Here is a 15675-nt window from a genome sequence, read left to right on the forward strand (position 1 = left end):
GTGGGGTAGCTTATGAGCTATATGATGACTTGGTTAATCTATTCACTAAGCTGTATACTGTTAGCCATTTGACGTAGAAGAGTGAGAAGGGGATAGCATATGTCTGCTTTTACTCCTTCGGGCGTCTTTCTTCGGATTTCGGATCTGACACCGACGAGTCTCGCACGACTTATGAACGGCGCAGAAAGGCCTTTTCTTAAACCCAATGACATGCCCGACGCTGAAATTCCCATTTTCATCGACTTCCTTCAGGGTGTGCTTACAATTGACCGGGCACACCGAAAGTCAGCTGCAGAGCTGCTGCGACATGAATGGTTTGAACTATGATCTTCCGAATGTCATTGGAGTCACAAAAAAGTGTTGAATTCAATGCTACTTTTCATGAGAAAGTTGGAGCCTACCTAGGTACATCTCAAATGGACCATGCTAAGTTCACTCCACATTTCCACGGAGAAAATGGCCACGCATGTACAGTTTAAAGTCTAGGGTATATGATGAGCCAAGGAAAGACAAATGAGGATGCGGGGTAGGCTAGCTTAGGGATGATGTCTATGTTGTATAGAATAATAGAGCAAGTCAAATGTATCCTGTAGTATCCTGTACATGAGGCTATAGTCGGCTATGCGCGGACTCTGTTTTTATACTTCAATTTTGAGACACAACATACACCCCTATTTACATCCAATTCACACCTATTAATTCATGAAAAATGGATACCCCAACCCTTTTAAAATCTATAGACACCCCACTACACAAGGTCCACTATCGATCTTCCCTTTGGTCGAGCCGAAGTAGCCTGATTTGCCTCATGTCCGACCTCGGAGATCAGATCAGATTGATAAGCCCATGTGGGAAAAAAAGGGCCTAGAAAAGAAATAGCCAGATCAAGGTATCATAGAACTAAACTCAATAAAGACGGATAATACTGGAAATTGCAAGAATCACGTCCCTCCAGTGCCTCCCCTCCAAATCTTCCCCAAATCGTCAAAATCTTCCCCAAAACGCTTATCTCCGCCCACCGCCACCCGCGAAACCCCGAAAAACTTTCCTTTCCCCGGTGACGCATCCTTTTTTTCTTTCAACACAAGCGCGAAGAACTCTGGACTGTTTTTCACATTGAATTGATTGAATGCCGAACGTGGAATTTGCTTCAGGCGACGCCACTGGCAATCAGTTCGGCACAGACTCAACCGCCTCTTTAGGGACGTCATGGACGGCACAGTTTGAAGATTCTACAATGGCCACTGCATCGGCGACAGACTCTCCTCCCGCACCCAAGAGCCCTGTCCCAACAGATAACATTACCCCTGGACAGCGGATGGTATCTGCGACCGCCGGCAATGTCTTAACAGGTCTTCTAGGTAAGTCGGAAGTGCTCCCGATCCTTGGAATCCCCAGCACTAACTAACAGCTTGCAGTGACACCCTTGGATGTCGTACGAGTCCGTTTACAGTCACAATCCCAAGTCTACAACACTTCACCCTTTACCTCTCACACCACCCAAACCTTGAAAAACCTCCCTCCAAACCTCGGTATCACATCCTGTTGTCGCGAAGTCTTCTGGGTCGGAAACGATGCCCAGATGTGCATGCTAGGGTCTCAGACCGCCGTGGTCGGAACCCATCCACACCCAGCGATCGATTGCGCGGTCGAAGAAACACAGCGGCGAACATTCACATCCACTCTCGACGGGCTACGGAAGATTGCGCGCAATGAAGGAACCTTGACACTGTGGCGAGGGTTGAGCCCGACCCTCATGATGGGAATCCCGGCCAATGTCATCTACTTTGCTGGGTACGACTGGCTGCGCACGGATGAGCGAAGTCCAATCAAGCAGCGCGTGTCTGAAGGATATGCGCCCTTGATAGCTGGGTCCTTGGCTCGCGTCGCGGCTGCAGCGGCGACCAGTCCGCTGGAGATGTTCCGGACGCGTCTCCAGGCAACTCCGGGGACGGGCGCGGGACACTTTAAAGCCACTGTGCAGGATTTGTACCACATGACGCAGGCAAAGGGATATAGCTCACTCTGGCGAGGGTTCACTCTTACCATGTGGCGCGATGTTCCTTTCTCCGGACTCTACTGGTGGGGATACGAGGAGGTGAGAAAGGCGCTGATCGCGGCGCGCCAGAAAGCCCCTCATCTTTCGGGCTTGGACCATGAGCCCGAAGAGTCAAGTCTCCAAGCCTTCCTTGATAGCTTCATCTCCGGAGGTGTTTCGGGTTCCTTAGCAGCACTTGTTACTACTCCGTTCGATGTTGGGAAGACGCGCCAGCAAGTTTTCCGACATTTGGACGATGTCCCTCTCACTGGCACGGCCCCCCGCACGGCATTACCCCCCCGGCATCTTGGCGCCAGAACAATTATCCTTACCAAAATTTCTCATGCACATCTTCCGTGAAGAAGGTACCGCTGGCCTATTCCGTGGTTGGACGGCACGATGTTTAAAAGTTGCCCCGGCCTGCGCCATCATGATCTCAACCTATGAACTTGGAAAGCGCATGGCCCGCGAAGTCAACGAACGGCGACACTCGGACGCATAATCTCCCCTTTTGTACAATTATAATGCATATGCGCTGACTCTCCCCACTTTTATTTTTGTTATGGCGTTTCTGATGATACCGCATGAGCCGAGTTATAGAGTGGTTTGCATTTGCATTTGGAATTTGGGTGTTTTCTATGTATATACATTAATGGAAATCTCTCTCTCTGGTTATATACCTAGGTAGTAATATCTATCAATCTATTATATATAATACATAGATGTACTTTTGTACAATCCACATGGCAAGACATTTGGCTCACAAGAGGGCAGACTTATCAGCGGGCAAACTAGGGTGTCGGGGCGCGATCATCCGGACCCCAATATGAGGCTGAAGTGCGCCCCCCCTAATTTGTGAGATTTAAGAATGGTCGGATTGCCTCTTGACTTGATCCCCGCTATTTTCTCCAAGTCTCTAATCGTCCTATGTGCAACTGCAGTCGCCAATATGACTTCGCGACCACCCGTGACCGGCCACAGTCACTCATGGTTCGAGCATATTCCTGTCGCAGCAGATACTAATGTTGAGTAAGTACACAGTCCATGTTATCACTTATCACATTCAGCTACTAACTTATTCCTCAGTATTGTCGCCGTCCCGCCTATTGGCGCGCATCATAGAAAGACATGGATCGCGCATGGTGCGACATCGTCCTGGCTCGATACTGAACTACTACAGCGCATTCCTCGAGCACGAGTCCTGCTGTATAACTACGGAGACCTGGGTGACGATAAAATCGATACCCTGGGTGAAAAACTATTGAATCAACTGCGTAGTGAGCGGAAGCATGAGGTATGGTACCATCTTCTCTTTTCGTACATAACCGTGAATAATTTACTCAAATATCATCAGCCAAGTCGACGTCCCATCTTTCTCATCTGCCATAGCACTGGCGGTCTCGTCGTTAAAGCAGCTCTAGCCTTGGCATCACGAGAGCCAAGCCAGTCGATCTTAACCAGCTGTCATGGTATCGCGTTCTTCGCAACACCCCACCAAGGCTCCACTTATCTCTCCGCGGATGAGTATGCTCCCAGTATTTCACATCTCCTGCATCTAGAGAAAGAGACTCCCGCAGCGCTCAGGAGACAATTACGTCCCCGTCAAGAGCGACTATGGCATCTATCCAACCAGTTCAAGACCCTTTCGGCTGATATGAAGGTCTGGTCTTTTCTCGAAACTGTGGATTCCACTATGTATGTAGTCGACGCTGAGACGAATAACCTACTCGAGTTCCATGTTCCCATCACTTCGATTCGGTCGGGGCTGTTGAATATTGAGCATGAACAGGAACTACCCATGGCAACAGACCATGCGGGAACGGCAACTTTCGACGGCCAGGAGTCCACACGAGATAGATTTTTGCAGGAGCTTGGTGATGCCGCTGATACTGCTGTTGAAATCTCAAAGCGTGAGGATACCCCGTTGGACGTAGAAAAGAAAGTCATGGTTCAAATTAATGGCTTTTTTGAGGATACTGCACTGGGCCTCAGTGAGGAAACCCCGCTCAAGCTGTGGTCAACCACGGTGTCCTTGGAAGACTACCTCTCTCGGGGTCCATCAGCTTGCCTTCGGGAGAGACTTGGCCGAGTCCAGCCCAGTGGCTTGGACGATTCGTCAATCAGCAGTTTTGATAGTCCTCGGTCATCATACATTACCCCTAGCTCGGATCCACATGACCATCATCATGACCACCCTGAGGAGAAGCCAAGGGCCCTTCGACCTCCTCTGCCCTACAGACAAAGCTTCGATGATCCATCCGGTCCGTCTCCGAAGATCCATATCACTGAAGCAGAGAGGGAGGGCTACTTGAATGACTCACAAAGTGAAACTCCTCCGCCGCCGGAGGAGCAGAAACGAAAGAGTTCACTCACCAAGGCGCTTGGCTTAATTCCACTCAAACGATCTCATCATAGGAGTGCTTCTGATAGCAGCTCCCAGGGAAGTATTGAACGGCCACCCTCGTAAGAAAATCACAATCCGATGCTTGAGCCGAAACCTTAAGCTAATAGATAATAGGAGCTCTTCTACATCGCAACCAGTGCAATCGCCGTTCCTAGCAATACCCAAGTCTACTCGCGATCGTATTAATCAGGATGCCGACAGACCGGATATACCCCGAGCGGTTCCACGTTTCGATCGACCTGAGGCTGATACTGAGAAACTGATGTGGATCCATGTGCCGTATACACATACTGGCTGGGTATCCCAAGTCATCCGTCGAGCGTGTCAGGATAGGCAAGAGCCTAATTTGTAGGGCATACTAACTCCAGTATATGCCTTTGCATAGGGCTGACTATCTTCTGCAGTGTTCGGAAATTTATCAATGACGAAAATTGGTATTTCCGGTTTAATAGAGCTCGTCATCTCGAGCCTCATGCACGTTTCGTCAAGCCTGCATGTATTCACTCAAGACAAATGGATATTCCACAGGGCCTTACTGATGTTGCTGAGGATCCTCAACTCGCTCTATATGTACGTTTTAACCCATCCATACCAATATCAACGCTAACGTCTATTTCTCTTAGGCTCCCTACGTTAGTATTTCCCATTAATCAGGTCCCCCTTTTCAACACTATACTAACACACCTCAGCTCCATTGGGATACATACCGCAACCTAATCCTACGGCGCAAAGTAGTCCAAGACCGACTCAAGCAAGGCCGATCTAGGCCCGTCCCAGGTCGACTCTCAAAGGCAAGCCTAGAAGCCCAACTCATCTGGACCTACCTCGGCTCCGAGCCTCCAATTCATCTCCGCCGAACACTCGATCAATATGGGTATCCCAATTTGCGGTCGACTATCGCTCGTGATGACGACCAGATGCTCTGGAAACGCACTCGTAGACCAGCGCTCATTGACGAGCAGCTTAAAGAGTATTTACAGTCAGCACAGGATGATCCCGAGAATGAGGAGAATTTTGGCGAGTTTATGGATGGGACTGTGCTGATGGTTGATCAGCTCTGGCTTTGGATTCTGGATAAGAAGACTGTTGTAACGTTCTTTCCGAATCAGGAGGCTACAACCTCCGAGGGGAAGCTTTTTGAACAGTCAAACTTGCATAGCAGCATTTATAATGAGTTAAATGGAGATCTCTCGCGACGGTTTGAGACCGCAGGGGATTTGGCTGCTCTCATAATGCTGCATGCTGTTACTGTTCTTCTGGAAAAGACTCTGCATCATGATCTGCAGGTATTGCGGATATTTGAGGAGTCGATTAGTATCTTGGTAAGATTTATCCCTATTGTTCTGTTCCTGGGGTGGCTTATTCTAACATAATCAGAGCGAATCTGTTACCAAATCCTTTAAGCGCTTCCGAAATAGAGGCTTCACCAACCGCCCAGCGGACCATGACCGCACCTCAGACGGCAAGATCATGACAGCCGCCCAGCAGGATTACAAAGAATTGCAGGTTGCTCGACGAAACCGAGAAGACCTCTCCATCCTACTTGAACTGCGCGATATCGAAGATGAGCTATCCACCATTCTAAAGCTGCTTGAGCAACAAGACACTGTTATCAACAGTATGGTCAAATACTTCGATAACTTGGGTGATGGTAAATCATTCCTCGACCAAGCACATCAGCGGATCGACGAGTATCGTTCACAAATCAACGATATGAAAGAAAGCAGCCATCTAACACAAAAGGCAGTGAGTGCTATATTCCGTTCTTTGCCATTATCAACTACTAACAGGTCAGGTCGAAACTCTCCTCGATCTCAAGCAGAAACAGGCCAACGTCGACGAAGCCAAAATGACTCGCTGGCAAGCTGAAGTCGCGCAAACGCAATCGCGAGCAGTGATGGTTTTCACCATATTCAGTGTTGTGTAAGTCTACATGCTCTCTCCACAACAACCCCGATAATAATTTCTGACAATCCAAGCTTCCTCCCTCTATCCTTCTTCACCTCCTTATTTGGAATCAACGCCCGAGAATGGAGCGGCGAACAGACAAACCCAACCCTAGGAGAAATGTTCCAGATAGCAGGTCTGTTTCGTCCTTTCGCCCCAAATACCATATCAATATAGCAACTAACATTCTCTAGCCCCGGCTTCCTTTGCGATCATCTTCCTCTCCCTTTTCATAGCCTTTAGTGATACATTACGCGATATCGTATCGAAAACGCACAAGATCGGCGCGGGATTATTGAAAGAATTCGTCTTGCATCCGGTTAAATCATTCTTGTGGAACTCTACTGCAAGTAGAATTCATGTTCATGTTGTGCCGGAGGACTCTGAGCTTAGGAAACGCTTTGATGAGTACTTAGGCTATGGAAGGAGAAATATGCAGCGTGATGAGGATATCTGGCAGCGGTGGCAGGGGGGTCCGGTTTCTGGGGGAAGGGAGTTAAGAAGGAGAAGTATCAAATGAAGTCTGGGTTGAATCGGAGAAATCGTGGGGAGGTTTAATTTGGATATTCTTGTTTTTGGCACGGCTTTGTGTTTTTGGTCGCTGTTTGATACCCCTGCATCTTCCATTTTATTTATTGATTTTGGGCTTAAATGCAACGGCCTATTCTTTATCCCGTAACCTCACAGGTTTTCAAATTGGAAGGGGTAGAGACTATATCTCGTCTCAGGGAACAAAGAAGGTACTGGGAATAATAACACATATGTTCGTGTACTGTAGGATATAAATAACCATGAAAACAGCAGAAACGCACATCCACCATAAACACCGTTGGGCATGATTTAAATTTAATTCATCTCGCGTACCAAGAGGTCAAATACTGCAAATAAGGGGGGGGAATTTGATCCTTGGAAAGGAAAATCGTTAACAGACTGCTCGACATGGGGTATTTCAAAGACATAATTTCAAAAGCAAAATCTCGGGGTTCACAGTCAACCAATAGACGTATGCAGGTTGCGGGGAAAAAAAGAGGGGGACATTAGCCCTCTTGGAGGGTGTGAAGGAATGAAGCTCCAAGCTCATTCGGGGGAAATGGACTTGACCGGATAGCCCTCAAAGGCATATTCACAGTAAACAAGTGCTAGAAGGAAATATAGAGGTAGAGCCAACGGTAGGATAGCTGGCAATGAATTGGAGTTTTCTTCATCCCTCAATAGCAGGTAGCGAGGCAAGATTCATAGCTGAGCACTTCAAGATAGTCTGCATCATGCGACTAGAGTCCAACGGCTTAGACAAGTAGTCATCCATGCCGGCCTGTATGCACTTATCTCGATCCCCAAGCATGGCGTGCGCAGTGAGCGCAATAATCGGCGTACGATGAAGTCCATTCATCTTCTCATACTGTCTGATATTCCCCGTAGCCTCAAATCCACCCATAACGGGCATCTGGACATCCATGAGGACCACATCGTACCGGTGATGTTTGACCTCTTTGACGGCTTGCAGGCCGTTTTCCACGACCGTGACGTTGTGATTAAACTTTTCAAGAATTCGAACGGCGACCTTTTGGTTCACGTCATTGTCTTCTGCTAAAAGAATTGCCAAAGGGCGCGTATAGCCCGATGGGGTGCGGGTTGTGCGGTTGCCGAGAGCGGGGAGAATGCCGTTCCATAGATCAATTGGTCGACAGGGTACGGTGATGTAGGATGCTATGCCGAGTTCACCTGCTGCTCGGAGAGCTAGGGATACGGTGTGTGCTGTGATGACTAGTGGAATGGGTTGAAGATCTGGGCAGGCTCGGAGCTTTGCGGCGATCTCCAAATTTTCGATGAGGATTGCGTCGAAGGTGCAGCCCCAATTACTTTTGAACTGGCCACATTCTAGCTGCTCCTCTTTTACAATAATCGGCTCTAGGCCGAGCTCAATGAGCACCGAGGCTATTGGGAAGTCGCGCGCAAGACCGTGGTCAAAGACGAGAACGCGTCGGCCGTGGTGGGGGGCAAGCTGCTCTGGAAAGCTCGACGGCGGCTGGGCTAGCTTCACTCGACATGTAAATGAAAATGTGCTGCCTTCTCCCATGTTTGAGGTCACCCAGATATCACCGCCCATAAGGGAAACAAGCCTTTTTGAGATTGCGAGGCCTAAACCTGTCCCGCCGAAGCGACGAGTCATCGATCCATCAGCTTGTTGGAACTTGTCAAATATCAATCCGAGTTTGCTTTCGTCGATTCCAATTCCAGGATCTGAGACAGAGAATTGGAACGCGGTTTCGTCAGAAGCGCACTTGTCGTCCTGTGCATGCTTTACTGTGACTCTGATCTCGCCGTGGTCTGTGAACTTGATGGCATTGCCGACTAGATTCAACATGACCTGCCGTAGCCGATATGCGTCTCCTATCAGATAATCCGGTACTTCTCCATCTACTGTGTAGACCAAGCCCAATGCCTTCTCGTTGGTTTCCACTGAGAGGGCTTTCAGTACACTGAATACCGTTGCGCCAAGACTGAACGGCGTCTTCTCGATTATCATATGGTTAGCCTCGATCTTGGAGATATCAAGGATGTCGTCAATTATGGTTAAGAGAGAAATGGCAAGATTGTGTACCATCTTCAGGGTCTCTCTCACGGGAGCTTGGAGGTCATCAGTATCGAGTGCCAAGCTTGACAGCCCAATTATACCATTCATTGGGGTTCTGATCTCATGGCTACATTCTAGTTAGCACAAAAAAATATCAAAGCTAGTGAAACCGAGTAGTGATCAACATACCTCATGTTAGCCAAAAATTCAGATTTACTCCGATTCGCCAGCTCCGCTGCTTCACGAGCAGCCGTATTGCGCTGAATGCTATCGCGCAGACTCGAGATCATCTTATTGATCTTTTGTTTCAAATCATCCATTTCTCCAGAGGCAGACACGGTGATCAATTTTGTGAAATCTCCGCTCATCGCCGCCTCGGTGATCTCGCCAAAGGCACGAACCTGGGAGGTGAGATTATCCGCCATCGTGTTGACATCTTCACTGATTGACCTCCAAATTCCATGAGATCCAGCAACGTTGGCTTGGCCGCCGAGTTTACCCCGGACACCCACATCCCTTGCCACGCCTTTAACTTCCCCAGCAAATTCACCCAACCCATCCATCATGCTATTGATAGTCTCTTTCAGAGTCAAGATCTCACCCTGGGCGTGGACTTCGATTTTGGTACTAAGATCGCCCCGCGCGATGGCCTGAGTGACGTTGGATATTTGCCTGACTTGCAGAGTTAGGTTTTGGGCCATGGTATTGACGTTATCGGTCAAATCACGCCAGCGACCTTCGACGTTTTCGACTTGCGCTTGTCCACCTAGCGTGCCGTCCGTTCCTACTTCACGCGCGACTCGGCTGACCTCGAACGCGAACTGATTCAGCCGGTCAACCATAGCATTTATCGTAAGCTTGAGATCCAAAATCTCGCCCTTCACGTCCGCGGTCACTTTCTTCGTAAGATCACCACGTGCAACGGCCGTCGTCACATCGGCAATTTCGCGGACCTGCTGCGTAAGATTCGATGCCATACGATTGACGTTGTCCGTAAGGTTCTTCCAGGTACCCTCAACACCGTGCACAACAGCTTGGCCGCCGAGTACGCCATCTGAGCCGACCTCGCGGGCAACACGGCTAACCTCGAATGCAAATTCCCGTAGCTGATCGACCATCGAATTGATGATATTCTTCAACAACAAAATCTCACCCTTACAATCCGCCTGCACCTTGCGCTGCAAATCACCCTTAGCGACGGCAGTCGTGACGGTGGTGATATCGCGGACCTGCGTGGTCAGATTGTTGGCCATGGCATTCACGTTGACGGTTAATTCATGCCAAATTCCCTGAATTCCCTCGATCTTCGCCTGTCCACCCAATACACCCTCCGTGCCGACCTCCCTGGCCACCTTGGACACCTCTTGACTGAAAACCTGCAACTGATCCATCATGGTATTGATCGTTTGCTTGAAGGTAGCGATGTCAGGTGACATCTCGAGGGGGTGCATGCGGGCCCGTTGTGAAAGATCTCCATGGGCAACCTGAGTGATGATCTCGCCGATCTCCCGCAGTTCTTTCTGAAATGCCTCATTGATGTGGATGTGTTTGAGGAGTTCCTTCCGAAGGTTTGAGCGTTCGTGTTCAATTTCCGCGATGAAAGAATGCGACTCGCGGCGGTAGATGAGTTCGTCGACGATGAGAGAGATAAATTCACGGGGAACGGAGACTTCTGGGCTCTGTTGGTGCTGGAGAGCTGCTCGTGCTTGCATGAGATCTGCATCGCTCACCAGGGCTTGCCGGGCGGTATCTACCATAGCAGCCATTGGGCGGCAGTCACGGTCTATTGTCGATTGAAATTGGCTCAGGGATTTTTAGGTCGTGCAGTGACTCTAGAGACAAGTTAACAATAGACCGGGGTATGAGAGATATTGTCATGACCGTACGTATTGTGACCGGCGACGGAAGTGCCAACGCGATGTGTTCCCCGCAAGCACCGTATGCATTCCCGATAGCCAAAATATTCCACAATGATAGCGAACTTCAGAAAGCTAATGCAAGTTAGGTGCAAAGATGCAAGGAAATGTAGGACCGGAATGCCGGAATGATCTGGTCACACGGGAAGGAAAGGGACTAGAAATAAGCGGAGTAAAGAGCCGTAGAGAGAAAAGTGAAGAGAGGAAAGAAAAGTAGAGGGAGGTTATTTGCCGTTCCCACCCGCCTATATATTGGAGCTTGCGCAAGATTAATCCAGTGCCTACATTTATGTACGGGGTACGAAGTAGGGTACATATTATTTATCCCTGTTAAGGTCCAAATATGATTGTATATGCCATTTCTCCAGTGTCTAAAGTTGTATTCGTCATTCGAGTCTAGACCCGCGCTCGATAGCTTAACCCGCACAAATAGCCGAGGCGAGTGGCCAATCGGTTTTGTTCTAATCTATAGGTGAGCATATGGAATGTTTGTATGGAGTATGGAGTACCCCATGGAGTACCTTTTACCGAGATCATTTCGATACATCTACCGAGTTCTCCGTATATTGGAACTCTATAAAGAGGGGTCATTGTTGATCCACAATCTAAAGTAAACTGACAGTTCTGGGGAAATCCTCAGGAACTTAACCCGCACAATCTAAAATTTCAAATAAAAGACGTAATTCAGTAGGCTGTATCAGATAGGACTTCATTGGAATACATGATATAGTACAGTGGAACATTTTTTTTGTCAAGTCCCAGGTAGAGAGAGGAGAGGAGAGAAAGATCAGAACAAGTCCAAAAGAATACAGGTATGGAAAGAAACGTGGGGGAAAAAAAGATAAACACCAAATAGGGACACAAAGAAAAGACATTACACAAATATCCGTATATCAGAACAGGCTACGATGCAAAGAGGAGCGCTCGAGGTAATTCTTCAGGGGGAGGAGCTTAGAGGCTTTAGAACATGCCGCCGCCCATGCCACCCATACCGCCCATACCGCCCATACCACCAGCAGGAGGGGCAGGGCCCTTCTCCTCGGGAGCATCGACAATGGCGACCTCAGTAGTACCGAGGAGGGAGGCGACACCACTGGCGTCAACCAGAGCAGTGCGGACAACCTTGAGGGGATCGACGATACCGGCGGCGATCATGTCGACGTACTGGCTAGTGGCACTGTCGTATCCGCGGTTGAAGTCCTTGGCGTACTCGTCGGTCAGCTTGCCGACAATGACGGAGCCCTCGAGACCGGCGTTCTCAACAATGGTGCGGGCAGGGCGGCAGATGGCGCTCTTGACGATGCTGACACCGAGCTGCTGATCGAAGTTGGCGGGCTTAACACCACCAAGACCGTTGGCGGAGGCCTTGAGCAGAGCGGTACCACCACCGGGGAGGATACCCTCCTCAACGGCAGCGCGGGTGGCGTTGAGGGCGTCCACAACACGGTCCTTCTTCTCACCGACCTCAACCTCGGAGGAACCACCGACCTTGATGACGGCGACACCACCGGAGAGCTTGGCGAGACGCTCCTGGAGCTTCTCCTTCTCGTACTCGGAGGTAGTGGGGTCAGCCATGACACCGCGGATCTGCTCGCAGCGCTGGGTGATGTTGTCCTTGCTACCCTCGCCGTTGAGGATAATGGTGTCCTCCTTGGTGATGGTGATGGCGCCAGTGGAGCCGAGCATCTCGGGGGTGAGCTTCTCGAGCTTGATGTCGAGCTCGTCAGTGAAGACAGTACCGTTGGTGAGAACAGCGAGATCACCAAGGATGCTCTTACGGTTGTCACCGAAGCCGGGGGCCTTGACGGCGGCGACCTGGAGCTGACCACGGAGCTTGTTCAGAATGCAGACGGCGAGAGCCTCACCCTCGATGTCCTCGGCAATGATGACGAGAGGGCGACGGAGGGTGGTGGAGGCCTCAAGGGCGGGGAGAATGTCCTGGACGGCGGAGATCTTCTTCTCAGAGAGCAGGATCAGGGGCTTCTCGAACTCGACCTTCTGGGACTTGGGGTCGGTGATGAAGTAGGGGGAGGTGTAGCCACGGTCGAAGCGCATACCCTCAGTAACCTCGAGCTCATCATCCAGGGTCTTACCCTCCTTGACGGTAATGACACCCTCCTTGCCAACACGCTCCATGGCGGTGGAGATGAGCTTGCCGACGTGGGTGTCGCCGTTGGCGGAGATAGTGGCGACCTGGGCGATCTCCTCGCCGGTGGTGATGGGGCGAGAGTTGGCCTGGAGGTACTCAACAGCGGCCTCAACGGCAGCCTGGATACCACGGCGCAGATCCATGGGGTTGCAGCCGGCGGCAACGTTCTTGACGGTCTCGGAGAAGATGGCGCGGGAGAGGACAGTGGCGGTAGTGGTACCGTCACCAGCAACCTCGTTGGTCTTGGAAGCAACATCCTGGATGAGGCGGGCACCGAGGTTCTCGAACTTGTCCTGAAGCTGGATGGCACGAGCGACACTCACACCGTCTGGGGAATGATTAGTCTTTTTGCGAATCACCATCTGTTTGTCTGGATGGGAATCTTACCCTTGGTGATCTTGGGGGAACCGTAAGGGGAATCGATGAGAACATTGCGACCCTTGGGGCCGAGTGTAGAAGTGACAGCCTTAGCAAGAGTGTCAACACCCTTAAGAAGACTGGCACGGGCTTCGACGCCGAACTTGATCTCCTAGTTGCTGTTAGCAAGGGGAACGATTGAGCGCCTCGGAATCGGCGGAACACCAGGGTAATGGAAGAGCAAGATGATGCTGCAGGTAATTGCCAATCCAACGCACCTTGTGAGCAAAACGCTGCTGCTGGAGGTTCAAAGTCGAGCGACCGAAAGGGGCACGCTTGGAAGCGGCCGAGAGGACGGAGGATCGGGTAGAGAGAGCGCGCTGCATGGCTAGGAACAACGAGATTAAAAGAATTAAAAGAAGAGAGGTAATACAACAATCCAGGAGAAATAAAGGGATTGGAGGTGGGAAAAAGAAAGAGATGGAGAAAGCTGGGGGGAGAGATGAAGCCAAAGTCTCGAAAATTTTCCAGGCGCTTCCTTCATCCCCAGAGCTTGGCGGCAGAAACAGCTAGAACCGTCACGTGAGCCGGAAGAGCGGAGTTAAATCGGCTGTCGAAATATTGCAGATCTGACTAGTATACTCCGTTGCAGTCAGGGTATTCCTTTTTTATCATATATTCTTGTTGAGAAAAAAAAGTTACATTTCAATCAGGAGAATTTATATATACATATACATATATATATTCTTGGTTTGGTGTTAGGCATGGTGCTTGGTATGTCGCCGGGTATACTGCCTCGGTTAGTGCCGTGCCGGGGTATGGAGTTGGGCATGGGGGTACGGGGGTACTCGACACACAAGGAGCCTATTTCATTGGTGATTTTATTGATCAACGTGATTTCAGGACAGAGCTCAATTAATATCACAAAGCGATATGAATGCACGCATTCTCTTGACCATCATATTTTATGCAGTTTGGAGTTTAAAGCCTTATTCAAAATCTATATCCTCATAAAACTTGATGGTGCTATAACTAGGTAGTCTCTGTATAGTAAGCCTACAAACTGGTGGCCCAGTTCACCAAAAGAGCCGGGGGCTGCCTGACCTCTGGGAACGTCGTTTCCCTGGCCGACATTACTTGGAAAATATTTTCCTCCTCGCTATTTCGGGACATTATTTCCATCCCAAAAGGCCTTCCATTGTAAGTAGAGAAGCCGAGGGGGACACTTCCGATGGGATAGCCTGCACCCGCCGCAATACTAGGAAGCAGTGTTCCCCCGGATGCCATGATAACATCCGCATTGGATTCCTTCAAATACAGATCGACAGCATGCCTAACACTCTGTCGAAGGTGCGCCAATCCACTGTGATATTTCTCATTGGTCATGTTATCGTTCAGGCCATTTCCAACACTTGCTGGCTGGGTTGGGCTGTACCATTGTATGAAGTGAGTATTTGAAGAATATGAACTTTGAATGCGCCCATTCCTAGACCATGTCAATTTCATCATGCCGAGCGAATATATGTCTCGCTATCTGACCACACACCAAGAGAATTGACCTCCCAATCATGATACATCCAGCCTCTCGAAGAAGTGTCGCAATAGGGGCATCTTCAGTAGCGTTAAGTCCTTTCAAGGCCAATGATCCAGCCGTTGTATCCAGGCCAAAATTAGGGGCGTAAATCAGATCCCGAGTTATAGAAATTAAGCATCATGGTTTAAACCAAGACTTGAGTGTCGCTAAAATAGATCATCTCATCTCATCTCACCTTCACAATAATCGGGATCCCATGCAGCTTCGACCTAGGCCCCTTTCATATCCTTTCAGTATCCAACATCCTCGCTTCTTTGAGGGCGATCTGCAGACGCAGTCGAGATCATTGCATTCAGCATGAAGCCCTGTTTATTATTTCTGGCAATCCGGTCCAAGTATAAACCCACCAGCTCCACACTGGAGACCTCTCCCGATTCCAGTAGATTACGCACGTCGCCGTAAGCACGTCGATAGTATGCTTGCGTGTCATTTTGCAGAATACTGTGCCTTGGCCGAATAATGAGAATCTTAAGGACATTTAGAGCATGAAAGCAACAATAACGGCAATGCAGAAAGTCCGAAATTTTATGACAGGGTTGTTTTCACGGTCCACTCCTTGAGAGCCGCCTCTGATCTAAGAAGGGAGAGAAGCGGGAGACAGTGATGGCTCGGCGTGGTCGATTTGATTGCGTGTTTGCTTCTTCCGACAACGCCCCTGCCCCTGGTGATGTACGTACCCGCCATTATTGGCTAGC

The 15675-nt window shown here is 49.6% G+C and overlaps 5 protein-coding genes across 5 annotated transcripts; 2 read left to right on the plus strand and 3 right to left on the minus strand.

Moving 5' to 3' along the window:
- Positions 1-1069: 1069 nt before the first annotated feature.
- Positions 1070-2540, plus strand: N7487_006963 (putative mitochondrial carrier protein; the record flags this gene model as incomplete). Its single annotated transcript, XM_056874710.1, has 3 exons — positions 1070-1361; positions 1419-2254; positions 2277-2540. The coding sequence occupies exons 1-3, from the start codon at positions 1130-1132 to the stop codon at positions 2538-2540; spliced, it is 1332 nt and encodes a 443-aa protein (XP_056732430.1). The 5' UTR covers positions 1070-1129.
- A 366-nt stretch (positions 2541-2906) lies between these two features.
- Positions 2907-6909, plus strand: N7487_006964 (uncharacterized protein; the record flags this gene model as incomplete). The annotated part of the gene is made up of 11 exons (XM_056874711.1): positions 2907-3067; positions 3125-3332; positions 3393-4501; positions 4557-4790; positions 4847-5012; positions 5066-5074; positions 5132-5764; positions 5820-6188; positions 6238-6365; positions 6422-6525; positions 6584-6909. The coding sequence occupies 11 exons, from the start codon at positions 2907-2909 to the stop codon at positions 6907-6909; spliced, it is 3447 nt and encodes a 1148-aa protein (XP_056732431.1).
- Positions 6910-7590: 681 nt separating this feature from the next.
- N7487_006965 (uncharacterized protein) lies at positions 7591-11196 on the minus strand (the record flags this gene model as incomplete). Its single annotated transcript, XM_056874712.1, has 3 exons — positions 7591-9091; positions 9154-10747; positions 11166-11196. 3 exons carry the CDS (start codon positions 11194-11196, stop codon positions 7591-7593), a joined length of 3126 nt encoding a protein of 1041 aa, XP_056732432.1.
- Positions 11197-11840: 644 nt separating this feature from the next.
- hsp60 (chaperone ATPase HSP60) lies at positions 11841-13772 on the minus strand (the record flags this gene model as incomplete). Its single annotated transcript, XM_056874713.1, has 3 exons — positions 11841-13357; positions 13417-13558; positions 13665-13772. 3 exons carry the CDS (start codon positions 13770-13772, stop codon positions 11841-11843), a joined length of 1767 nt encoding a protein of 588 aa, XP_056732433.1.
- Positions 13773-14442: 670 nt separating this feature from the next.
- On the minus strand, positions 14443-14772 carry N7487_006967 (uncharacterized protein; the record flags this gene model as incomplete). The annotated part of the gene is made up of 1 exon (XM_056874714.1): positions 14443-14772. One exon carries the CDS (start codon positions 14770-14772, stop codon positions 14443-14445), a length of 330 nt encoding a protein of 109 aa, XP_056732434.1.
- Positions 14773-15675: the final 903 nt, after the last annotated feature.

The sequence above is a fragment of the Penicillium crustosum genome (genome assembly GCF_028827405.1).
Source record: "Penicillium crustosum strain IBT 35664 chromosome Unknown utg000002l_segment0_segment0, whole genome shotgun sequence".
Lineage (NCBI taxonomy): Eukaryota > Fungi > Ascomycota > Eurotiomycetes > Eurotiales > Aspergillaceae > Penicillium > Penicillium crustosum.